The following is a 26281-nucleotide window of genomic DNA, read 5'->3' as shown; positions in this document are numbered from 1 at the left end:
AACCCGGACACTCTACTTACAAAAGACGTCTCTACCAGGCCTTTATCAAAGTCTTCATCTTGGCTCATAATTTTATCTTGTTCGTCCAAACGAGACTCCAATCCTTTTACCTCCTCCGCCAAATTCATCCCTTGCTTCCTCAGCTCTCCCCACTCTTCTACTTGCAACTGCATACGAGCATCCACACAGGCACGATGACGTTCCAGGCCTTCATCCACTTTATCAACCCGAATGTTCGTTGCATCAATTTTATCTTCCAATTTTTTTCCGTATATTTTCCCCCTCCAATGTAATTTCTACCTTTGTTTCCTCCAATCTATCCTCTAATTTACTTTGTATTTCCCCCAATTGAACATCCACACACTCCTGCATCTCAGTTTTCATTTTCTTCATCTTTTCCCCTAATTCATCCCTCATTAAATCAATCCGTGCACCCAACTATTCCCCCATTACCCCCAATTTATCTGTCATTTCTGCCCTCTGTGTCACGAATTGATTTGCCATTTGTGCCGTCATTTTTGCCCCCTGTGCTGTAATTGCACTCATTAAACATTCCAACATTGTCCAGATCGACATCGCGCCGGTTTCCGGTGCTGCCGCCTCCATTACGGGCAATGAGGCACGGTCCACGCTCGGAATGGGGGAGGTTCCGATCCTACCCCCGTCTCTCCCTTCTTCCCCCGACTCGCTGCCCGACACGTGGCCTTCCTCCTCTAACATCTGCACATCCGCCATGGTGCAGAAAATCCCGTTTTCCGCCAATTAAATTTAATTTGAAAACTCCCGCCAAAATTTTCCCGCGCCCGCGCTCTTTTCTGTAGTAGTTTTTATATTCCATTTCGTGGCGAGATTTTAATCCTGGTATATTCTCCCGATACCAAATATAATTTAGAGGGGTTCGAACATCCCACTCCTGACACCAATGTGACGTCCACGGGACTTGAACACTCCCGCCAACGTAGAATGAGCCGAAACGATGGAGGTGGTTTATTTTTTTTACAACCCAAAGATGGTGGTTTTAATCGCTCTACAGCAAACGGGAAGAGGAAGGTGGCACGAGCCGCTTTTCACTGAGTTAATAATGTTTATTTCTCTAACCAGAAATAATAATAAGACTCGGCAAGAGGAGGGATCCGGGGCGTTTCGACGGGATGGTGGTGTGGGTTCGGGCGTGGGGAAAACACAAACAATTACAATGGATATACAAATCTCAAACCCTCTAAGGTGCCAGGTACACACACACACACACACACACACACACACACACACACACACACACACACACACACACACACACACACATACACACACACATACATACATACATACATACATACATACATACATACATACATACATACATACATACATACATACATACATACATACATACACACAACGTAGCTGGTGGTCAGGCTTGCCCGTGGTGTCAACGCAAGTCACTGGATTGGCGCCAGACGAGCTGGCGCTGCGCTTGTCAGGGACAGGAGACTCCGTGGTGCTGTTCCTGGTGTAGGCCCAAGACCGCTCACAGCCGCCAGGGAGCCAGTTCTAGCGCCAAGATGCGAGCAGGAGAGGGAGGCAGGTCCGCCCGCCGTTCGGTCCCGTACTCCGAGCCAGCAGAACTCCAGAGCCAACCGAGGTGAGGCACAGCAAGGCCACGAGACACTACAAATCGAGGAACGAACTAGCGCAACGAGAGAGCGCGCTCAGAGATCAACAGCCTCGACCAGACGCTTTCTTTTTATGACTTCTTCCTCTTCTTCTCCCGAACAGAACCTTTTTATACTCAAGTCCTCGTCACTTCCAATCGAGCCCTTTTATTGGCCCTCCGCCGTCACCTTCCGCCAATCGTGATCAAGGGGCGGAGCCATCCGCAGCACTGTCCTGTAAAGTCACGGCAAGCCTACAGGGAATACTAAAAGGGAATACGCATACACACTTACCCTAACCCGTCTCCCTATCTAATTACGTGACAATTATCATTTCCCCCTTAAAGAAATGGACATTTACTAGACAACTTCTCACCACTGAATTGCTACTTGTTACATTGAGATCCTGGTAAACTCGAACAGCATGGCATACCTAATTAAACATCCTAATTACCCTTTGAATGCATACCCCCCCCCCCAGAAGTAACAATATATATATATATATATATATATATATATATAAAAAATGACCGTTTTTACCGTCATTTTTCCCTGCTGTGCAGGGGTTGGGCTTTTTCTTGAGGCAATGTTTTATGGCCGGATCCCCTTCCTGGCGCCAACCCTGGTCGCCTCTTACGACACACAGGGATATGGTACACCTATTCTTACCGGGGCATTCACCGGGACCAGTACACTGGTACTCATTTCGCCGACCTCAGAAGGATGACAGGCTGAGTCAACCCCCTGGTGTATTAATTCAGTGGCCCAACGGGGCTTGAACTCAGGACCCTGGGATCCCAAGCCACCACCCTAACCACTAAGCCAACACCAGGCTTATCGATATCTATCTATCTATATATCTATATATATATATATATATATCTATATATATATATATATATATATATATATATCTATATATCTATATATATATATATATATATATATATATATATATATATATATATATATATATATATATATATATATATATATATATCTATATATATATATCTATATATATATATATATATATATATATATATATATATATATATATATATATATATATATATATATATATATATATATATATATATATATATATATATATATATATATATATATATATATATATATATATATATATATATATATATATATATATATATATATATATATATATATATATATATATATATATATATATATATCTATATATATATCTATATATATATATATATATATATATATATATATATCTATATATATATATATATATATATATATATATATATATATATATATATATATATATATATATATATATATATATATATATATATATATATATATATATATATATATATCTCGGGGCGTATTATGTGATACCGTCTGTGTCTGTCCTTCTGTCCGTTTCCGTCCGCACTCTAACTCCCAAAGTTTTCAACTTTCATATTTGGTACATAGCTACAGACTGTGGAGACGGTGTGTCTGGACCGACATATGTTCGTCATCTAAAGTGGTTGCTGTTTTCCATGTTGTCGCACAATTCTGTATACGTATACGTATACCTTCTTGTTCTTCATAAATTGACGTGTTTGAATATATAATTGTGTGTGTGCCACATACCTTTTCGGGCGTATATTGTGCTCACTTGTGCTTTTTTTTTTCTCGTATTTTTAAGCTTTCTCGTTTTTAGGCATTCAAACCTGTTTTGTCAGAAGCGTATTGTTCTTGTTGGGGTTGTTGTTTTTATTAGCTTATCTGGAATTGTATATTCCAGATGAGGTATTGTCATCACACTCTGTCCGTCCGTCTCCTTTTTCAACTTCTCGGCCAAACTGCTGAGCCGATCCAGATGAAATTTTGCAGCAACCTTCCTGTGGTAACAGTAATTTCGAAGCTCGTTCTGGTTGCATAACTTTGAAGTTTAAAAAGTGGCTGATTTAGTAAATTTCTTCAAAAATCTTCTTCTTCAGACCCACCAGTCAGAATGCTACCAAATTTTGGTTGCAACATTAGGCCAGGGCCCAGATCAGCTACAGGTGCAGGGGTCTTATTACAGCACGGTGACATCGCGCTGTTATACAATTGGCTATTCTGTCCTGTGTCTTCTGTCAGACTTATTGTTGGGTGTGGTGTGGGCGGAGATTGCTGGGTGAATTGTGGGCGGGGTTAATGTGGAAGAGCGACATTTTCTGAGCAGGAAGTGATAATCTTTCTTCACTGTTCCGTAAGTTGTTGACGCGCAGCATTGTAACTCTCGTTCTTCATTGTTTTTCACCAGAAGTGTTTTTAAAACGTCTTGTGGAGGTGATTTCTTCCTCCCTTTTTTGGTGACAGTGGTTATTACAACGCGGCGACATCGCGCTGTTATATAATTGGCTATTCTGGCCTGTCTCGTCTTCTGTCACACTTATGGCCGCGTATGTCCCTTTGATCTGAGGGCTCGAAATAGAAATTTGTCCAACGTCACAACTCTTCCCATCATGCATGCTAATTCACTGTAGATATTTAAATTTTATAACTGCAAAATTGTTTCATCATTCTTAACCTTGTACTGCCCCCAGCTGCATGATATCGAAGTATTCACTTCTTGTTTTTATTATTTTATTATTGTTCTGCTAAAATTTGCCTTTTTTTTTTCTTCTTCTATTTTTATTTTTATTTATTTATTTTTAGGTCAGCTTGCTGATCCCTCCCATCCCCTTTTCCATGGTTGTATTTGAATAGCATTTTGGGTCTATGTATACTTTGGTAAAATTAGCAAAAAAAGAAGAAAGTAAATTGAATCACTTGCATATGGTACCTTGTGCATTTATTTTGTACACAATGCTTGGAGATTGCATAACAATTGTTTTGCGGGTGAGGTGGGGAGTGGTTACAACTATGTTGTGCATTGAAGGACTTGTCAACCATTTGTAAAGTGGGTTTTGTGATATCGAATGTCCAAGTCGTTTGAAGGTTGCACTGTTTTCGTTAATCAACTCTAGCACTTTCCCAATAACACCAAACTAATGGAAGCATGGTGCAATCAGTGGCTAGGACTGCAGTGTTGAGGTAGAAATCCGAACACATGAATCGCGTGTGTGCCTGTGTACCTATTTCTGAGTCTCTCCTTACGCTGATCCCCATCTCATTATAACTGACCCCTATATTGTGTGAAATGCCTTCAGGCTGCGGCGCGTTCTGAGGACACACGGGGAGCTTCATACTCGATGATCGTCCAGCGCAATGTCCGAGCGTTTGGGGCAGTCCAGCAAGGCAAAGGATGCAAAGCCAAAGTACTCATCGCTAAGTCTTTATAACACGTACAAGGGCAAGTCGATCGAAACACAGAAGGCCACAAGTGAGTTTCCACCTTGCTTGGCAGTCTTCTTCCTCCCTCCCATTCCATCTGGACTACATTATCTGGTTCACATCTCCATGCTCTGTGTGGCAAACATTTGTCAGACAGTTCACTGCTGCTGCTTTGCTCTTCTTTGTGGTACATTTTGGGCATGAAATTTCTTTTTTGTCTGCCCCCCTTGCCCCCCCCCCACCATTTGTGCTTCTGGTGCAGTCGCCGCACGTCATGGCTTGCAGAGTCTCGGCAAAGTGGCGACTGCACGCCGCATGCCCCCACCTGCCAATCTACCCAGCTTGAAAGCCGAGAACAAGGGCAACGACCCCAACGTGACCCTCGTCCCCAAGGACGGTTCAGGATGGGCCAGCAAGCAAGAATCACGCGAGGACAAGAGGTGCTTGCACCGACAAAACTTGGCAACTCGTTATTTGGTTGTGGGTTGTGGGTGGTGGTGGTGGTGGTGTGCAGAGATCATTGAAGACTGTTCACATTCATTCCAAAACCTTTTCATCTGAACTGCTGCTGTTTTTTGTATTATCCTTGCATTTTTGGATGTGACACTGAGGCTAGCTACTTTGTTCTTTTTTTATTCCCCCCCCCCCCACCTTTATAGCAGCAATTCCGCTGCACCGGCTGCTCTGCCGCCGGAGTTGCAGCCCTCGCCGGCTTCACAAAACTCTGCCACAACCGTGCCACCCAAGCCAGCACTTCCGGAGGTATTCAACCTGTCTATCCTTTTACCAGGATGTCTGATGATCGGCATGCTAAATGGTATCTCTCATTCAATTTGTTTGTCTGCAGCAGAGTACACCTCCCAAAGGAGCGAGCAAGTCGTGGGCACAGCCAACGGTCAAAGACGATTTTTCAGATGGTAGGTATCCTTCTGTGTTACGCATCTATGGAATTTAGTGGAAAATGTTTTTTGAATGTTGTTTCATTTTCATTTTCATTTTAATGATTTTATTTTAATAGATGGACAGTTTTTACAAATCAAGAATTGCTATTCTTCTCTTGGAGGTTGACAGCGTTTTTTGTTATTATGTGCAGCTCTGGCTTCTCGGCTTGTTCAGAAGGATAAAACGACAATGTTTTGTGATCCCAAAATAATAAGGTACCTCAGCCTTAAAGGCATGTGGTACCCTATTATTTTGGGTTTTTTTGTTCAGATTATTGGGGTACCAAGCCGACAAGGCTGGGTATAACCTATTTATCTTCTATATTTATTTATTTTTACTCCGACTGGAATTCCGTTTTTTTTATTTTTTTGGCTTTTAAATTCGTTTTCTCGGCAACCGTTAATCCGATCGACACAATTTTCACCATATTATATATTGTTGCAGGCTGGGGGGGTCGAGTGAGAAGACCACTAGGTGAAGACCACTATCTCTGTTCCCATCAGGCTCCCCAGAATTGTCAGCCATCACACATGGATAATTCCGTGACGCGGCGGGTTGCTTAACCGACCGAGGACGCCAATAACTCGACCGCGTGACCTGGGGGTCCTTCCGTCTATGGGTTAATTGGGTTACCTAATTAATCACGTGGTTTAATTACCGGGGAACACGCGCTCGGTACGCCTTGTCCGAACCGGATCGGATGCAGTCGAGCGACACTGCCAGGACGTACCGGCTGAAAGGAACGTATCATTGGGAATAAAGTCCCGGCTAAACTTGGATTCGGACCATGCTGGATCAATGGAAGAAAAGACAAAAACGAGCAGGGAACATTCCTAATAATAATAATTTATTTACAAGCAGGCGAGGAAAGATATATGGCACAGTGAAGATTTATTGTTGTGTGTAATGCAGGGATAGAAAAGCGTGGTGCAACAATAAACAAGCAACTTACAAAAGGGGACACAGAGCAGACTTAACGTGAAAATAATAACAATATTGATTACAATCTTCTGCAGTCTTACTAAAGCAGACAAGTGCCAGCACACACGCACACACAGACACAGAAAACCCGATGAAGAGGGAGTTTTCCAACCAGGGAGGGGGGGGGGGAGTTGAGGCTATGATCTCGGTACCTATGCGCCCGATCGCACGACGTGCCACTAATACGTTTTGGGGGGTGGGGGGATGCTCCGGGGTGCGGTACCCGACAGTGGACGCGGTGTCTCTGGCCCAAGCCGCACGTGTGGAGACTGTTCGTGAAGGAGGAGCTTGAGTGGAGAAGGGGCAGAGTCCAGATGGCGAGGGTGGAGTAGTAAGCGGGTGGGGTCGACGTGTGGGTGGAGACGAGGAGGTGGAGTCGAGGAGCAGGAGGCGGGTCGTGGTGGTGTCGACGAGGCGAGGCGTGAGCGGAGACTAGAGCAGGAAAGGGGGACTGCCCCGACCTTTATAGGGCCCGCAGCTCAGGGGGAGGGGCCATGCCGAATCCAAACGGCATTACCCGAATCGGGCACTCTGATTGGCCCCGACCCCTCACGTGGCCCGCCAGCTTGGGCCGGAAACCGCCTCACTTCATTTCTGGCAAGGCCATCTCAAACAGCGGCAATATTGCGCTCCGAACCCATGAGATGACATGAATCGCCCACACCGAAATTGGCACGCGAATCATCCTGCAAAAACCCTTGGGCGACGGTCGAAGGTCCCACATGCCCGCTTGGGCGTTCGACCAGCGTCGATCAACGCGCTCGTTCCACGCGCGCCAACATGGCCCGCACTGTACATTCTCCGGATTGATCGCAGCCTCGCTGGCCGCAGAGACGAGAAGATGTTCACCATCCGTGGAGAATCCACTGCTGCCAGCGAGCACTGAAGGTACATCATGGATAAATCCGTGCACGTCTCACGAGCGGCGCACATGTCTGCTTTCGAGCATATTCCATACAGTGCGCGTGGTTCCGGCATTACGCACGTGGCCAGCGCTCGCATTCACATGACTCTGCTAGCGTGTGCGTCGGGCGAACACCAATGTGTCGGATATTGGGGTTGAAAAGGAACAAGCTGCTTCCACCCGCACACTCTTATCCCGCCCAACATGGCGTGGAGTCTGCTTTATCGGCCAGCCTCCGTACGCGTTTTGTGCAGCGTGGGCGTCGTGCTGGCTGTGTTTCCCGTGCCATGAAAAACACCATTCGTGCAGCCTCTTAAGGGATATTTATTCGCATGCCTTTTTAATGCAACAGGCAATCTTCCTAGACCATCGGAAGCTTGAGTCGACAACCCCGCACTGCCAAGTGCACATCATTCGCCGCACACGCCGGGTTTAGGGCTCGCCCGGGAACGGGGATCTCTGTGCAGCAGATCCCTCACTGCGGCGCCGCACGCGCTGATCTCCACGAGGCCCCACCTTCCAGCGAAGGCGCACGTGGCTGATTTACCTCAGGAATAAAAAGACGAAAAGAAGAGTGGGGATGAAATGAAGGAAAAAATGATTTAAGCAACCCGAGCTATTGGATCATCGCAACTTGTTGCCCCTTGTTGTCCCGCTAAACAAAAGGAAGGGGACTATCAACACTTGTAATAATGGAATAACTGTCTTGGGACACCTATCTGTTGAATGCATGCGATTCCGAGAACAGCAACAATACATATATATATATATATATATATATATATATATATATATATATATATATATATATATATATATATATATATATATATATATATATATATATATATATATATATATATATATATATATATATATATATATATATATATATATATATATATATATATATATATATATATATATATAGATAACATACAGTGGGGAGAACAAGTATTTGATACACTGCCGATTTTGCAGGTTTTTCCACTTACAAAGCACGTAGAGGTCTAATTTTTATCATAGGTACACTTCAACTGTGAAAGACGGAATCTAAAACAAAAATCCTGAAAATCACATTGTATGATTTTTAAATAATTAATTTGCATTTTATTGCATGAAATAAGTATTTGATACATCAGAAAAACAGAACTTAATATTTGGTACAGAAACCTTTGTTTGCAATTACAGAGATCAGACGTTTCATGTAGTTCTTAACCAGGTTTGCACAGACTGCAGCAGGGATTTTGGCCCACTCCTCCATACAGATCTTCTCCAGATCCTTCAGGTTTCGGGGCTGTCCCTGGGCAACACAGACTTTCAGCTCCCTCCAAAGATTTTCTATTGGGTTCAGGTCTGGAGACCGGCTGGGCCACTCCAGGACCTTGAGATGCTTCTTACGGAGCCACTCCTTAGTTGCCCTGGCTGTGTTTTTCGGGTCCTTGTCATGCTGGAAGACCCAGCCACGCCCCATCTTCAATACTCTTGTTGAGGGAAAGAGGTTGTTGGCCAAGATCTCGCGATACATGGCCCCATCCATCCTTCCCTCAATACGGTGCAGTCGTCCTGTCCCCTTTGCAGAAATGCATCCCCAAAGAATGATGTTTCCACCTCCATGCTTCACGGTTGGGATGGTGTCCTTGGGTTGTACTCGTCTTTCTTCTTCCTCCAAACACGGCGAGTGGAGTTTAAACCAAAAAGCTCTATTTTGGTCTCATCAGACCACATGACCTTCTCCCATTCCTCCTCTGGATCATCCAGATGGTCATTGGCAAACTTCAGACTGGCCTGGACATGCGCTGGCTTGAGCAGAGGGACCTTGCGTGCGCTGCAGGATTTTAATCCATGACGGCGTAGTGTGTTACTTATGGTTTTCTTTGATACTGTGGTCCCAGCTCTCTTCAGGTCATTGACCAGGTCCTGCCGTGTAGTTCTGGGCTGATCCCTCACCTTTCTCATGATCATTAAGGCTCCACGCGGTGAGATCTTGCATGGAGCCCCAGACCAAGGGAGATTGACTTATCTTGAACTACTTCCATTTTCTAATAATTGTGCCAACAGTTGTTGCCTTCTCACCAAGCTGCTTGCCTATTGTCCTGTAGCCCTTCCCAGCCTTGTGCAAGTCTACAATTTTGTCCCCGATGTCCTTAGACAGCTCTCTGGTCTTGCCCATTGTGGAGAGGTTGGAGTCTGATTGATTGAGTGTGGACAGCTGTCTTTTATGCAGATAATGAGTTCAAACAGTTGCAGTTAATACAGCTAATGAGTGGAGAATGGGAGGGCTTCTTAAAGACAAAACTAACAGGTCTGTGAGAGCCGGAATTCTTACTGGTTGGTAGGTGATCAAATACTTATTTCATGCAATAAAATGCAAATTAATTATTTAAAAATCATACAATGTGATTTTCAGGATTTTTGTTTTAGATTCCATCTTTCACAGTTGAAGTGTACCTATGATAAAAAATTACAGACCTCTACGTGCTTTGTAAGTGGGAAAACCTGCAAAATCGGCAGTGTATCAAATACTTGTTCTCCGCACTGTATACATATTATCCCTGTGTGTCGTAAGAGGCGACCAGGGTTGCGTCAGGAAGGGCATCCGGCATAAAATACCTATGCCAAATCATAATGTGGACAACAAAACAAATTTCCATACTGGATCGGTCGAGGCCCGGGTTAGCGAAATGGAGACGGTTGATCCGCTGTGGCGACCCCCAACGGGAGCAATATATATATATTGTTACGGATTCGCGGCCGCCGGCGTGCTGACGGCCACGTAACTCGAATCGCGGCACGTCGCCCACCGGACGGACAATCCAGTCGTGACCCTCTCGGACTAACGCCGGGAACCAGTCACGGGTGGACCTTTCGGTCTCACCGCGATCGAGCCAATCAGCCCCCGCGTGGGATAGGGTTGCTCGCCAAATTCGACCTACCTAAGTACCCACACGGAGGGTAGACCGGGCGATCGCACCTCGCCGCAGGTCGACTTCGGACACGGGCCACTTAAGCGACCCGTTCCGTACTATCGGGATAACCGAGCGGTGTTATCGTCGGCCTCGACGGTTCGATTAATTATCGGGCGTATTCAGCCCACTACCAACCCTTTACGTGAAGCAAGGTGAGGATTCAATGAAAGAAATGACGAAGCGAAGCGGGAAACAGTTCAACACAAAGCACATTTATTCGCGCTGAACGGAAAGCACACATATTCAATTCCACCAAAAGCACATAGAAAAGGAAACGAAACACAATGCAAATTTTACACAAAAAGCAAATGCGACAATGCAGATCTAATACCGATTACGCGAGCACACGGCAACACTTATACAATTTTACTTCACAGACGGCGCCGACAACACACATTCCCAAAAACAAAAGGAAAGAGAACCCTCAAGTTTGAGGCGGGCCTGAGGCCGAGACCGGGTCGGGCCTACCCGTCTGGTGATGAGACGCGGAGCGGCGATGGTGCCTCAACTCCGCGGGCCTCGCGGACAGTGTCTGGTAGGGGGTGGGAAAGGGGCCCCCTTGGTCGCACTATCTCAGCGCGGGGGGAAACAGGAGGGGGTTGCTGATGCTCGGGGGAAAGGAGGATTTCTACTCTGCCTCGAGTCCCGCGACGAGCGTCTCCACCTCGACCAGGTCGCGCCGTCGGCCTCCCTGGTGTGCAGCTCCCGGCACGACGCGAGCACCCCCTCGTCTGCCCTCGCCGCCTCTCCACAGCTCCGTCCCCTTCGCTCCGACTCCAACGCACACGACGACGACCAACTCCTTCTTGCTTCTTCTTCCCAACTCCACCGACTGCGAAGTCTTAACTCTCCTCTACTGACGAACGCGGTCGCTTATATAAGCCCCGTGGCTTCGCTCTCTCATCTTTGACCCCCTGCCTTCGACCTTTCACCTCGCTCCCCATTGGCCCGAGAAAAAGTGGGCGTGAATGCATTTTGATCCATAAATTTGCATATAGCGACCGCCCTCCAACGCCCTGGAGGCGGGGCCAAATCGCCCCTCGCTCACCGATTGGACGGAACAAAAGTGGGCGTGTGTCGTTTTTGATCCGTTTATGAAGTGGAAAATCCGTGGTTTTGTACACGCTGTTCGGCGCGCGCCCTGCACGAGTCCAACACCGGTACCCACAAGCGGCGCAAGAACGGTGGCGATGCGACGGTTGCGAGGTGTGACGTGAAGCGGCGCCGCGGTGGGTGGTTGATGTTGTGGTTGGTGGTGGTAATCATGGCGGTTGGTCCAAAATAAAGATAGTAAAAGAAAAACGGCTATCCGGAAGAGTCGCAGCACGCATGAATGACATGTATTACCACTAGACAACGGGTTTGGGCCTAACTACACATATACTTACGGAGATATCTCACCTAAGGGACCTGAATGGTGGTTTGCGAATTTGGTAACCACAACTATATATATATATATATATATATATATATATATATATATATATATATATATATATATATATATATATATATATATATATATATATATATATATATATATATATATATATATATATATATATATATATCTATATTTATATTTATTTTTTTTTTTTTCTTTTTGCGGATCCCGGGTGATGGGATTCTCACCCGGTCCAAAGCACCACCCTCACCACCACAGTCTCCAGGGTTTATAATGCCGGCCGGCTCAGCACAGGCCTCGGGTCACACGCCTTCAATTGCGATACCAACGTAATCTTTGTACCTTGCCAGTTGGAGAAATGGAACCCCTGGTTACAGACTGGTTTTGTCAGATGCTGAGCGTTTTCTGCCAGTCTTTAACCATTTTCGTTTTAGATGCCAATCGAACGGATCGTTCCTCGACGCGACACAAATTAATCCATAGCGGCAACTTCATACGAATTAACTAGATTTATTGGGGAACACCGGGGATCACAACACAAGCAAAATTCACGACTTTTTTTTATTAACAAACCTCAACCTGTTCTTAACTTGGGAACCATGGTCTACAGGTTTCGAGGGGATTGCTACCGAAATATGCCTTTTCAACACGTGCAGATAAAGACAAACAGCATGCATGCAAGACAAGACAGAGTACTTGGTGAGGTTTCATGGACGAGAGGACAGTGTCAAAAAGCACGAATGTCGCTCGCAACATGCGGATGTCCACGGATTCGAACTCCCAGCTCGAACCACGCTGCGTGGCAAAATGGCGCTTGTCCGTTTGTCGCAGACCTCACGCACGTGGTCTCCGCGCGCTCTGGCCCTGCGCAATGTCGACGGCACAAGTCCGCCAGATCAACGATGGGCCTCAGCCGATCTCTCTCTCTCCAGGGTTCAGCATACAAATCCAGGCCTGGCCCGTTCACAAGACAAGGCCCAAATCGAGGTCCGAGCGCAATAGGTGGATCCACAACATGTCGAGCCGTGAGGTGAGTAAGGACGGAGACTCCACGGCCAGATGCAGGCCGAACCTGTCGATCACCGGCTCGATGTGCAGGCAGCCTCTTACGTTCGCTCGCTTCGAAAACACGAGCACTCTTTTTACGAAGCCTTCGTTTGCCTGCTTCGTTCACTCCTTTGACACACGAGGACGCCTTCCTCTCAGCGACTCCGTTTTCCAAAACTGAGAGCTCCCCTTTTCCTTTCGTGTCTTCCTTTCGTTCCACCAGCACGCCTCTCGGCGAAACCAACCAAAAGCTCCTCCCCTTCGTGTCACTCCCTCCCTCGAGCCACACCCTCTCTCCAGGCCACACCCCCTCAGCCGACTGGGTGGGGCCTATCGTCCGTAGAGGAGAGGGAGAAGAGGCAGCCCTTGGCACACCACCACTGTATGAACATAAAACAGCCTTTTACACCTCCCGACACTCGTATAATGTCTACTTTACCAAACAACCTAGCTATACATGCATTTAATTGGGGATCTGAGCTAATCCTATATTTAGTAGTCCAATAAGGGCCATTTCTGTAACAAAATATATATATATATATATATATATATATATATATATATATATATATATATATATATATATATATATATATATATTTCACTCACTCACTGCAATTATGATTGCATTTACATTTCTGAATGGAAGTCTTATTCTTTCACTTGGAGGAAATTCTGCCACTTTGTTGGTGTTTGGTTGACACGGTGCTACCACTGCCATGTTCTTGAATCATGAATGGGTGTCATTTCATCCACTACATCCATCCAGCCATCCATCCATCCATTGGGACCATACTCTGTGCAGAGTATCGGTGCTGCCTCAGCAGTCTCGGGCCATTGGGCACAATCCTGGACGGGTCGCCACTCCGACAGCAAGCTGGCACTCATTTTGCCGACCTTGGAAGGATGACAGGCAGTCAGCCCCACCTGGTATTAATTCAACATCCAAGTGCGATTTGAACTCGGGATCCTAGGATCCCAGGCCCACCACCCTAATCATTAAGCCAACACCAGGCTTTATATACTGTATTTACGTGTTTATATTGCGTTTCTGCAAACTGCATCCCTTCAAGGCAATGGCATCCATCATGCAGTGGTCCCCAGACAGTTATTTCATTAATATATGTACAGTTAGACCTTTTCCTCATGTCTAATGAGTCAAACATGATGAAGTGCGTTGTGTGGATCTCATCATTGGGTCTGATTATATCTCTAACTTCATTCCTACTCTTTTCCTCTTATTCTTGAAATAAATCTAAGCAGGCATTGCACTCAGACGGCCACCTGTAAAAACTGCAGCCACACCCTACATTATATGAATGCGTCTTCACGAAGGCCAACAGCAGAAGCAAACTATAAACAACCTCCACCCCGCCGTACAGAACGCAAGCGGCACGTTCTTTTCAACCCTTTTCTGCATCTAATAATTGTATCCAATCCTTTCCTTCAATTCATGACAGATCAGGGCCGGCACCACGCACACCACCGCCTGTGATAAATAACCGCAAGCTCGATGGCGGACCCACATTCAGCCCCATGATAATTTATCATCGTACAGTACGGGGCACAAATAGTGCACCGCTTCATTCGGGTCTGCGCACTGATTACAATGGCATCTTACTATCACATTGTGCGGGACGTGCATGGCGCACATCTTTGGGGTCTGCGCGTTGGTTCACAACGGCGTCTTACCAACAGTCTTCGCTCGCCACAACGGCCACCAATGTCTCCCGCGGACGGCAGACATACTCCCGCACATCCGCCTCGATACAGCTGCTACCAAGCAGAGGCGTGCTGTACGGCCCGCATCGCTCGGGCCGCGTGGTGGACAGACGAAGCAAGGCGATTCATATCACGGAGTTCAGAGCGAGACTATTCCGCAGCATGGACATTTCTTTCCGGATGTAAAGTAAGGCTGCTTCCGGCCATGGCAGCCAGGTCGTGTGGTGGCCGGGGCCCAATGGGAGCACCTGATTCGGGTGACCACTCACTACTTCTGGGCGGCGCCCCGCCCTGCACCGCAAGGTCTATGAAGGACGGATCGCAAAGCCGTCCAGAGGGGAGTCGTCAGTGTTGTGAGAGTCATCAGAGTTGTCGGCGTCATCGTCGTGGTCATCCTCTGCTTCCTTGCCTGGTTTTGGATCGGTCTCTGTGTGCACCTGCTGCACGCTGCCATCTTCTTTACATACTTGTCGCTGGCTCCACCCACCCGCCTGACTCGGCCTGTTGCTCCTCCTCTGCCCACTCGCTCTCGACTCGGCCTTCTCCACCCACTCGCCGCTGGCTCCACCCAAAGTCCGTCCCTCACGCCTGGCGGTCACACCCATTCTCTGGATCGGTGTAGACGCTTTGCACCGTAGCAAAGCAGGAGACGACGCGCCAACTATCAAGGAGGGGTCGTTCAACAGAGAATCACCCCAAAACGTACTGGGTGGTGCAGTTAGTCAATCGTGCAAGGTATTACGAGACCGTTAGCCTCATCTCCTTTTTTTTTTGGCTCATTATGTCTTCTTCATCGGGTTTTGTGTGTTTGTGTGTCATGACGCCTGTCCTCGCTTAAGTTAAGATTGCAGAAGAATTATATCGGGATAAGTCTGCTCTGTCTGCTTTTGTAAGTTGCTTGTTTTATTGTTGCACTACACATTTCTTTCTATCTCTGTTTACACATAACATAACAATAAACTACGTTAACTGTGCCACATTTTTCCTCACCTGCCTGTAATAAATAACTGTGTAGAAATGTTCCCAGCTCATTTTTGTCTTTTCTTTCATTGATCCAGCATGGTCCATATCCTTGCCGAGCCGGGACTTTATTCCCAACTATCCGTTCCTTTTAGCTGCTCCGTTCCTTGGCAGTGTTGCTCGGCTGCATCTGATCCGGTTCAGACAAGGCATATCGAGGGTGTGTCCCCCGGTAACGAGGTCACGTGATTATTTTTAGGTAACCAATATTAGACTGAGGACCCTAAGTCGCGTGGTTGAGTTTATGGCGTTCACGGTCGGTTAGCGACCCGCCGCGTCATGGAGTTAACCGTGTGATTGCAATTCCACGGAGTCTGGTGGGAACCCGAGATGGCTTCCCCCCTCGTGGTCATCTCACCTGGACCCCTGGCCGCAACAATATATATATATATATATATATATATATATATATATATATATATATATATATATATATATATATATATATATTGTTACGTTTGAGGGGGGGGGGTATGCATTCAAAGGGTAATTAGGATGTTTAATTAGGTATGCCATGCTGTTCGAGTTTACCAGGATCTCGATGTAATAAGTAGCAATTCAGTGGTGATAAGTTGTCTAGTAAATGTTCATTTCTTCAAGGGGGAAATGATAATTGTCACGTAATTAGATAGGGACACGGGATAGGGTAAGTGTGTCTGCGTAAACCCCTTTTAGTAGTCCCTGGAGGCTGGCCGTGACGTCACAGGACAGTGCTGCGGATGGCTCCGCCCCGTGATCACGATTGGCGGAAGGCGATGGCGGTGAGCCAATAAACGGCTCGATTGGAAGTGACGAGGACGGGAGGATAAAAAGGTTCTGTTCGGGGTCGAAAAGGAAGAGGAAGAAGATCGGGACAAAAGATCGTGTTTTTTTGGTGTGGAGGCTGTTGCGCGGGAAGCGTACTTGTTGTTGTGCTGATTCGATCGTGTTCTTCATCGTGTCTTGGAGCCTTGCTGAGCCTCGTGCCTCACCTTGGTTGGCTCTGGGGTTCTGCTGACTCGGAGTACGGGGTCGAACGGCGGGCGCACCTGCCTCCCTCTCCTGCTCGCAACTTGGCGCCAGAACTGGTTCCCTGGTGGCTGTGAGCGGACTTGGGCCAGGACCAGGAGGTCGACAGCACCACGGTTTCTCCTGCCCTCCTGACGAGAGCAAGGCCAGCTCGTCCGATGCCGATCCAGGGACAGTTGCGCCCACACCACGGTCCACCCTGACCACCAGAAGTAGCTACGTGTGTGTGTGTGTGTGTGTGTGTGTGTGTGTGTGTGTGTGTGTGTGTGTGTGTGTGTGTGTGTGTGTGTGTGTGTGTGTGTGTGTGTGTGTGTGTGTGTGTGTGTGTGTGTGTGTGTGTGTGTGTGTGTGTGTGTGTACTTGGCGCCTTAGAGGGTTTGAGAATTGTATATTCATTGGAATTGTCTGTGTTTTCCCCACGCCCGATCCCACACCATCCCGTCAAATCGCCCCGGATCCCTCTTCTTGCCGAGTCTTGTTATTTCTGGTTAATAATAAAAACAAATAAACATCATCAACTCGGTGAAAAGCGACTCGTGCCACCTTCCTCGTCCCGTTTGCGGTAGAGCGATTAGAACCGCCATGTTTGGGTTATAAATAAATAAACCGCCTCCATCGTTTCGGCTCATTCTACGTTGGCGGGACTGTTCAAGTCCCGTGGACGTCACATTGGTGTCAGGGTGTTGGATGTTCGAACCATTCTAAATTATATTTGGTATCGGGAGAATATACCAAGATTAGAATCTCGTCACGAATTGGAATAGAAAATTACTGCGGGAAAATTTTGGCGGGATTTTTCAAATTAAAATTAATTGGCGGCAAACGGGACTTGTGCACCATGGCGGATGTGCAGATGTTTGAGGAGGAAGGCCACATGTCTGGCAGCGAGTCGGGGGAAGAAGGGAGAGACGGGGGTAGGGTTGGAACCTCCCCCATTCCGAGCGTGGACCGTGCTTCATCACCTGTAACGGAGCCGGCAGCGCCGGAAACTGGCACGATGACGATCTGGACAATGTTGGAACGTTTCATGAGTGCAATTACAGTACAGGGAGCAAAAATGACGGCACAGGGGGCACAAATGGCAGAAATAACGGCACAGGGGGCAGAAATGACAGATCAATTGGGGGTAATGGGGCAACAGTTGGGTGCACGGATTGATTTAATGAGGGATGAATTGGGGGAAAAGATGGAGAAAATGAAAACTGAGATGCAGGAGTGTGGATGTTAAATTGGGAGAAATACAAAGTAAATTCGAAGATAGATTGGAGGAAACAAAGGTAGAAATTACATTGGAGGAGGAAAATATCCGAAAAAAATTGGTAGATAAAATTGATGCAACGAACATTCGGGTTGATAAAGTGGATGAAAGCCTGGAACGTCATCGTGCCTGTGTGGATGCTCGTATGCAGCTGCAAGTTGAAGAGTGGGGAGAGCTGAGGAAGCAAGGGATGAATTTGGCGGAGGAGGTAAAAGGATTGGAGGCTCGTTTGGACGAACAAGATAAAATTATGAGCCAAGATGAAGTCTTGGATAAAGGCCTGGTAGAGACGTCTTTTGTAAGTAGAGTGTCCGGGTTGGTTGAGGAGCAGCTACAAACTCGCGACAGAGCCTTGGAGGAGGTTGTGTGGGCCCAGAAGATCCTGCGGGAAGAGGTGAATCGGTCCATTCAACGTTTGGAACAGGAGGCAAAATTGACCCACGAGACCCTCACCACAAAACATCTGGCCACAGTGGGCTCTGAAATTGGATACGCAGCCACCAGGGTGTTTGATCCCTGGGCTGGATTCGGACAAGGGAGAAACTGAGAAGCAGGCCACCGTAAAAGTGATCCCCCTGGTAAATCTCGACGGGTCAGGGAGCGTTGAAGCTTTTCTGGCGCAATTTGAGTGCATTTCCCGACTAAACGGGTGGAATGAGCAGGAACGTACATGGAATTTGGTGGCAACGTTGCGGGGACCAGCCGCAGATGTGTTAAACGTGATCGCGGAGGGGATGTTGACCAGCTCCCACATTTGCGAGGCGTTGAGCAGTCGGTTTGGGTTTGCGGCAAACTGTGATCTGGTGCGGGCCCAGCTCCAGCACCGCAGATTAAAGCCGGGTGAGACAGTGCAGGAGCTGGCACAGGACATTTACCAATCAGTCAGGATCGCGTATTGGGACCTAACAGTGGAGGCATGGGACAGACTGGCACTCGAGAAATTTTTAGCTGCTCTTCCTGACCCTGAGGTCCGAGCGCTAGTGGAGTTACAGGATCCACCCACCGTTCACCGAGCGGCCGAGTGCGCAGCCAGGCTGGCCTCGTGGAGGCGGCCTGGTCGGGTTCCAGAGAGGCCATCGGTGACGGTCCGACAGGCGGAGATTCAGGATCAAGGAGAGGGGCTGGGAGAAATTGGCATTACCCAAATGTTTCAGGAAATTTGCCAGAAACTGTCAAGTTTGATAAAGGGTAATCCGGTAGTTAGTGCGCCAAAGCGGCGGGGTCCAGCCCAGCCAATAGGGCAATTCGATTATGGCCGAGGGGGTCCGGAACCAGAAGAGACATTTCACCGATACTCACGGGGGCCTTTTATGGGGAGTAGTTTCCGGTGCGGGCAAAGAGGACACATGCAACGATATTGCCGGTACCCGGCGATGGAGGGACCCTCCAATAGACTTTTAGACTCGGAGAGGGTGAATCCTCCTGCTGAACCGCCAGGTCTATCCGAGATGCCCTTTCATAGGTCGGGTCCGGAGATCACTGTCGGGGGTCGGGGAGACTAGATTGGGCTGAGCATATACGGCCATGCTCGGCTGCTGAGATTGTGGCGAAGTGCCCTCCTTTGGTGGAAAAAAATGAATTGTGGGAAAATTGGCATGGGTTTGTAAGTTCTGCTGGGTTTTAGAGTGACAATCGGGACAGTGGGTAATTGGTAACAAAGCGGGCACAAGTGGCTGTCCAATGGCTGGTGCGTGGATCGGGTGAGAAGTGCTGTGTGAGTTGTTTCAAGTTAAGAAGTGAAATGTATGGTGCACACGTTGATTTTTTTTATTGGACATAGTGTGGTAACAGGGAAGGTCATGGTCGGCGAAGTGTTAGAAATGCAGGTGTCACATGTAAGGCCGATGGGGTGGGGGGAGTCATGTGGGTTTTGTGGGTGGGGATGATGTGCTTGTCCACAGGGATTGCTGAAGCTCACGGTGAGCGTGAATTGCGACCCCCTTCAAGGAGATTCACCACCTGGTGGCTAATGGTGACAGTGTCTGGAGGCAACTGGGAGAGGGTCTGGTTGGGCGACCAAGGCGGGTAGGACCTTGGCGACCCAGGAAGGCCAAAGGAGCCAGTGAGACCCCTTCCAGAGTGTTGTACGGGATTAGAGCTGATGGCTACCAGGGGGGAGGGAATCAAAGGGAGCGGGGCGGAGAAACGTCCGGGTTGGACTAAAGCTTCCCTGTGGGCATGATTGCACCTGAGATGCCCCCATCATCTTGTGGTAAACCACCCCACGGCCACGACGGCATTCAGCCTGCATGATTAAAATGAGGACCATGACCTGGAAATGTGATGATTACCATGGTGTGAGTGTTGTGAAGATGTATGAGTCCCACTCGATCCCGCACAACTTGACATGTGCAGCAACGGCATGATGTCCGCATAATTTTTGGGCAAGCAAATTTGAAAATTGGCTCCCCAGGTAACGCTGGGTCTATTGGCATCCACTGGGGGAGGCGGTCAAGTGTAAATATCCTGTGAATAGTGTCGTTAAGGCTTAGAGTAGGAATGTAAAGTATAAGTGTTGTGTTTTTGTGGAACCTTTTGTTTCCCCTCCCCAGATCACTGGAAGAGTGTTGGGCAAGAGCGATGATCCATAAGATGGAGTGCAACTTCGCTCACTGCTATCATGTGATAAAATAAAATAAAAAAACAAAAAAGAATGAATGATTGTTTAGGCGAGGATAAGGCCATAAGGGGGTAGTACATTAAGCAGGATAGGTAAGTTAGCTGCGACTCGCTGCCCATTGCCCCTCCTACTTTATTTCGTTAGGTTAATTAGGTGTGAGTCAGTAAGTGTTAAGGCTGGTACGGTAGCGCCTGTGATATACCTTGCAGGAGCTGCGGTACCAGAGGAGGGGGCAGTTACGTTTGAGGGGGGGGTATGCATTCAAAGGGTAATTAGGATGTTTAATTAGGTATGCCATTAGGTCTGGTCTGGGGTGCTGGGGTTAGGTTAGGTCTGGTTAGGTTAGGTTAGATCAGACCCATTAGGTCTGGGGTTCTGCTGACTCGGAGTATGGGGTCGAACGGCGGGCGGACCTGCCTCCCTCTCCTGCTCGCAACTTGGCGCCAGAACTGGTTCCGTGGTGGCTGTGAGCGGACTTGGGCCAGGACCAGGAGGTCGACAGCACCACGGTTTCTCCTGCCCCCCTGACGAGAGCAAGGCCAGCTCGTCCGACGCCGATCCAGGGACAGTTGCGTCCACACCACGGTCCAGCCTGACCACCAGAAGTAGCTACGTTTTGTGTGTGTGTGTGTGTGTGTGTACTTGGCGCCTAGGAGGGTTTGAGAATTGTATATTCATTGGAATTGTCTGTGTTTTCCCCACGCCCGATCCCACACCATCCCGTCGAATCGCCCCGGATCCCTCTTCTTGCCGAGTCTTGTTATTTCTGGTTCATAATAAAAACAAATAAACATCATCAACTCGGTGAAAAGCGACTCGTGCCACCTTCCTCGTCCCGTTTGCGGTAGAGCGATTAGAACCGCCATGTTTGGGTTATAAATAAATAAACCGCCTCCATCGTTTCGGCTCATTCTACGTTGGCGGGACTGTTCAAGTCCCGTGGACGTCACAATATATATATATATATATATATATATATATATATATATATATATATATATATATATATATATATATATATATATATATATACATATATATATATATATACATATATATATACATATATATATATACATATATATACATATATATACATATATATTTATATATATATTTATATGTATATGTATATGTATATGTATATGTATATGTATATGTATATGTATATGTATATATATATATATATCTATATATATATATATATATATATATATATATATATATACATATATATATACATATTCATATACATATACATATACATATACATATACATATACATATACATATACATATACATATACATATACATATACATATACATATACATATACATATACATATACACACACACACACACACACACAATGTCACCGGGGTGGCTGGCCCAGGTTATCCCCCCGACCCAAATTTGTGGTAGCCAGGTGGTTAACACTGACAGCCCCAGACGGCCGAGCGGTTCCTTATTAAGTGGAGGTAGACACATTGATCGATGGAGATTTCAACATTTTTTTTCAAAAATTTCAATGTCCCGTTGCTAGGCAATGGTGGTGTGCATAGCAACGGTGCTCAAAAGCATACAACTAGATCCTGGTATGAACCTACCAGTCAAGTTTCATCAAAATTGGTTGACTCCTCTGGCCTCCAGACCTGTCCATTACATACAGACAGACGGAAAACCTGAGAATATGGGTAGTCTAGAGACTACCCAAAATACGGGGGTTTAATGAAAATATATCAAATAGGTAATTCAAAGTGTAATCATAAAAAATGGAATGTGAGGTAAAACTAAATTCCTATTTGGGCCTCCTCCACACAGACTTTAATACAGCCAAAAGGACAATAAATAAATTTTTTAAATCCTCCCTTTCTCCTGGCCCTAAGCTGTGTGCCCAGAGATGAGTTTCTGGAGCTTGAGGTTTACCAACCCGTGTCACTGGATGGGGAACACACCCAACATGGTGCCAAGCCGCTCTCTCTGCGGGAAGCGTACAGGAGGTAATTCGGGTGGTGATATTCAACACCAGGGCTGAGAAACCCCCGTGCAGCTTCTTTTCACGATCGCAGTTGCCGACTCCGCTCCTCTGCAAAATGGCACCGCCTTCTTCCCCGATGGCCCAACACGATGCTTCGAGGCGTGTTCTCACACGACCCAGCCGAACAGTCAATGGGCAGCGTCTTGCTCTATCATGCGAGCAAATTCACACAAACTAACAATGGGATTCATTCTGCCTTTACCGTCATGTTAAGGGTGGCCAGCCAGAGCCTCGGTCTCAATCGCGTTCCTCACAGACTCTTCGTGTCCCCACTCCGATCCCAACTCCATCCTCTGACATCGCCCATTCATCATCCACTCCAGGGGCATGGTTTGATCGTTATCATTCCTGGAGGTGGGGTTTCTTGCCTGCTTGGAACGTGCAACTCTATTGTTTTTAGGACGTGATCCTTTTTTATCACTGGTCTTGAAATGCAAAAACATAGGAAAAGGTCATTGGGGGGGCGGGGGGGGGGGGGGGTAAATCACATACTGGGAGAAATTATCCTTAAACCCAACCTAATTTACACAGCACCACCCTCCCCCCCCCCACCCATGCGGTGACACCTAACAACTTAAGCTGACAGTTTCCCGATTTAAGTTGCATTGAAATGTCTCCTACACATCCACGGACCATGCTACTCTATACAATGCTGTCTTTTTAATGAAATTTCAACATCGACCCCATGAACATAACAATATGTGAGGTTATTGTATCACTATCAATGCATCTAATATGCTAACCTTTGTTTTGTTTGATTTCCTGAACCCTTAGTTACGAAAATGGCAAACCAGCACTCGAAGTTGTTCCAGCAGGAGTTCCCCACTTTACGGGCGGCTGGCGATCCAGACAAGGTCGCAAAAGACGCCACCGATCCCTCCTATGGGCCCGGCCCCAGCCTGCGCCCCCAGAGTAAGTGGGTACATCAAGATGTTCATTTTTCTTGAGATTGGTGTTTTTGCTAATGATTCAAATCTAATCGACAGCAAGTGCAGACAGAGGTGAGGGTGCAGCAGTTGAGCTTGGTAGGAATATGACCAGATGTTTTTTTTTTGCTATAAAACGATTAAATATTGTTGCGGGCTCGGGTTTGAGGTTTGCCACGAGGGGAAGCGCTCGAGTTCCTTCGTAACACCTGGTCTTGAGGCCGCCGAGCACGGATAACTCCGTGCTCCGGTGGGTTGTTAAATAACCACAAATGCTAATCGGTACCGCTAATCCTGGCAGGGAGTCACTACCTCATGTGGTTACCTTACCTTTGGCCAACAATATCAAGGGGGGCTCATGCCTTCGATACATCCTTTCCTTGTCTTGTCTCATCTTACCTCATAAGGTGCAGCCAAGTGTACACCGGCTAATGTGTAGAGCCAATCGGTAGGGTATAACTTCCCTGCTAACACTACGTGCAGACTCTGCACCTGGTTTAAAAAATATATATTTCCTTCATTGGTCGAGCAGTCGATGGACCTGTGCAACCCCATCTCTGAGGAGGGGGAAGGAGGAGGAATATTGGGGGGTGTCAGGTGTGGTGATTGTCAAGTGAGGGCAAATGAGGTGCAGAGAGGAAACTGTAAAAGGTGTGCATCAGTGGGGCTCCCTGAAGGGGACAACCATTCAGAACTTGCCCAGGTGATCACCGATGATGCTCTTACGAGTATGCGTCCACAGCAGACGAGATGGAAAAGAAATGAGAACATGTGAGAAGAATGTGAAAGCAAGTCTCGGTGTTTGGGTGCTATTGGTTCTAATGACTGCTCGGCCTGGTGCCTAAATCGCCTGCTCGCCCAGCACTCAGTTCCGTGAGTTCTGCTCCGCCTCGCTCCGACCTGTTCGTTCCGCTCCATTCCACCTCGCCACCAAGCCAAAGTTTTGCTGTGTGTGTTTCTCGCCGTTGAGACTGTTCTTTTTCTTCTGTGCAGAATGCACTGCACTTTTATGGTTCCCTTGTGAGGGTGGAGTTTAACATCAGATCAAATAGGGTGATAGGTGTTGCCCAGTGCCCCCATTGGCGTGCAGCCGATTGTGACAGTGCTGACTCCAACCACACGAGGGTATGGCCATGAAAATGGCCCTATTAGCTCCGAACCATGCCATGCTCTTGAGCTACGAGATTAACATGGCACAGTGGTATTCGGTGGTGCTCTCCGGCCACAAACACGTGCTGGACACCCAATGAGTGTCGCAATTGAGTGGAGTGCTGGGGCTATCCATACGATGTTGAATGAAGTTCAGCGCACACTCACGCTCTGAGTTGGATGCCTGAAAGTTCCGAGTCCGAGTGCCGGTAATGGTACACTGTGCTCCCCCATTCCTTGTTGGTCTGAAATGGAGTGGTGCTGGTGACCATGGTTGATATGAGGTGTTTTGTAGTGGCTAGTTATGGCGTGGTGGTTGAGGCAGAAATGGTAAATGTAAACAAGCTTGGATTATGGTTACATGTATGGTGATTATAACAAAGGAATCTTGATGGTATATGAAATGGTGTAGCATTGCGGTTTGAGTACGGTGATGGTTGAGAAGTGTCCATAGGGTAATAGTGGGCATTCGCAAATGACTTCCCCTGATGCTATGGTCATTGGTGTTCATACATGCTTTTAGGAAGGAGAGGTTGTGTGTGGATAAGCTAAGCACAATAGGTTAAGAATGGGAAGAAATACCTGCCTAAAGCCCATGCAACAACGCATATTGACCCATAAACCCATTACACACAACGGAAGGGCAATCTAAAACGAGTACGAATGAAATGACTATCTCAGGGACTGCTATATGTTGTGTGTCATTGCCTTGGAGAGTGACTTCCGCTGAACTACAACAATATGTTGATGCTGTATCGTGAATTTAATTACTTATTTACATCATAATATAATGCGTGTAAGCCTGGAACTTCTAACACGCTTTTCTCTGAACATATTCTGTTCATACTTCCAAAATCTTCATATTACGTGTTCCATGTATTTACGCAGGTGATAGCGGATTCAAAAAATCGAATATAGATAGAATTTTCAAAGAGGGAATCGATGACGTTACAATCGGCAGCGTTCAGCGGCAAACCGACAGCTGGGTCCCAGATGACGTGTTTTACTTCACCAAGTCCATGAGTTCAGGACGTTTGTTCAACTCAGCATTTACGACTTTTATCCTGCCATGTTGTTAATCTGTTGATGGAGGTAATATAGAAACGATTAATATGTCAAATCGTTCGTGTTACTCATCCGGCACTATGTGTCAAGGCCAACAATCTAAAGCGACCGGTCTCAAACGCTACCATGGGCACCCAGACACACCACCAATATGAACTGAACTGTTGAATGCGGCACAAAACATCCAAAGAAACTACCGTAACCGAGTATCGTGATCTGTCCTGTCCCCCATACCCATCTGCAACGGGTATCTGCGAGTATGTAGAATTGA

The 26281-nt window shown here is 46.9% G+C and overlaps 1 protein-coding gene across 10 annotated transcripts in view; it reads left to right on the top strand.

Moving 5' to 3' along the window:
• The window catches only part of PRRC2C (proline rich coiled-coil 2C), a 195606-nt gene that overhangs the window by 67981 nt on the left and 101344 nt on the right, over nt 1-26281 (top strand). For 7 of the 10 annotated variants that reach the window (XM_085889282.1, XM_085891468.1, XM_085893750.1 and 4 more), the window contains exons 2-6: nt 4832-5004; nt 5218-5395; nt 5615-5717; nt 5803-5872; nt 23645-23782. In XM_085889282.1, coding sequence (XP_085745408.1) covers nt 4890-5004; nt 5218-5395; nt 5615-5717; nt 5803-5872; nt 23645-23782 — 604 coding nt within the window. In that variant the 5' untranslated portion in view covers nt 4832-4889. The remainder of the gene's footprint in view (nt 1-4831; nt 5005-5217; nt 5396-5614; nt 5718-5802; nt 5873-23644; nt 23783-26281) is intronic. The other 3 variants (XM_085892298.1, XM_085890662.1, XM_085890129.1) reach the window with 3 other exon arrangements.

Source organism: Eptatretus burgeri, chromosome 1, assembly GCF_056783735.1.
Source record: "Eptatretus burgeri isolate ZD-2024b chromosome 1, Ebu_testis_v1, whole genome shotgun sequence".
Lineage (NCBI taxonomy): Eukaryota > Metazoa > Chordata > Myxini > Myxiniformes > Myxinidae > Eptatretus > Eptatretus burgeri.
The sequence above is the reverse complement of the archived record's forward strand: the minus strand, read 5'-3'. Positions and strand labels throughout refer to the sequence as shown.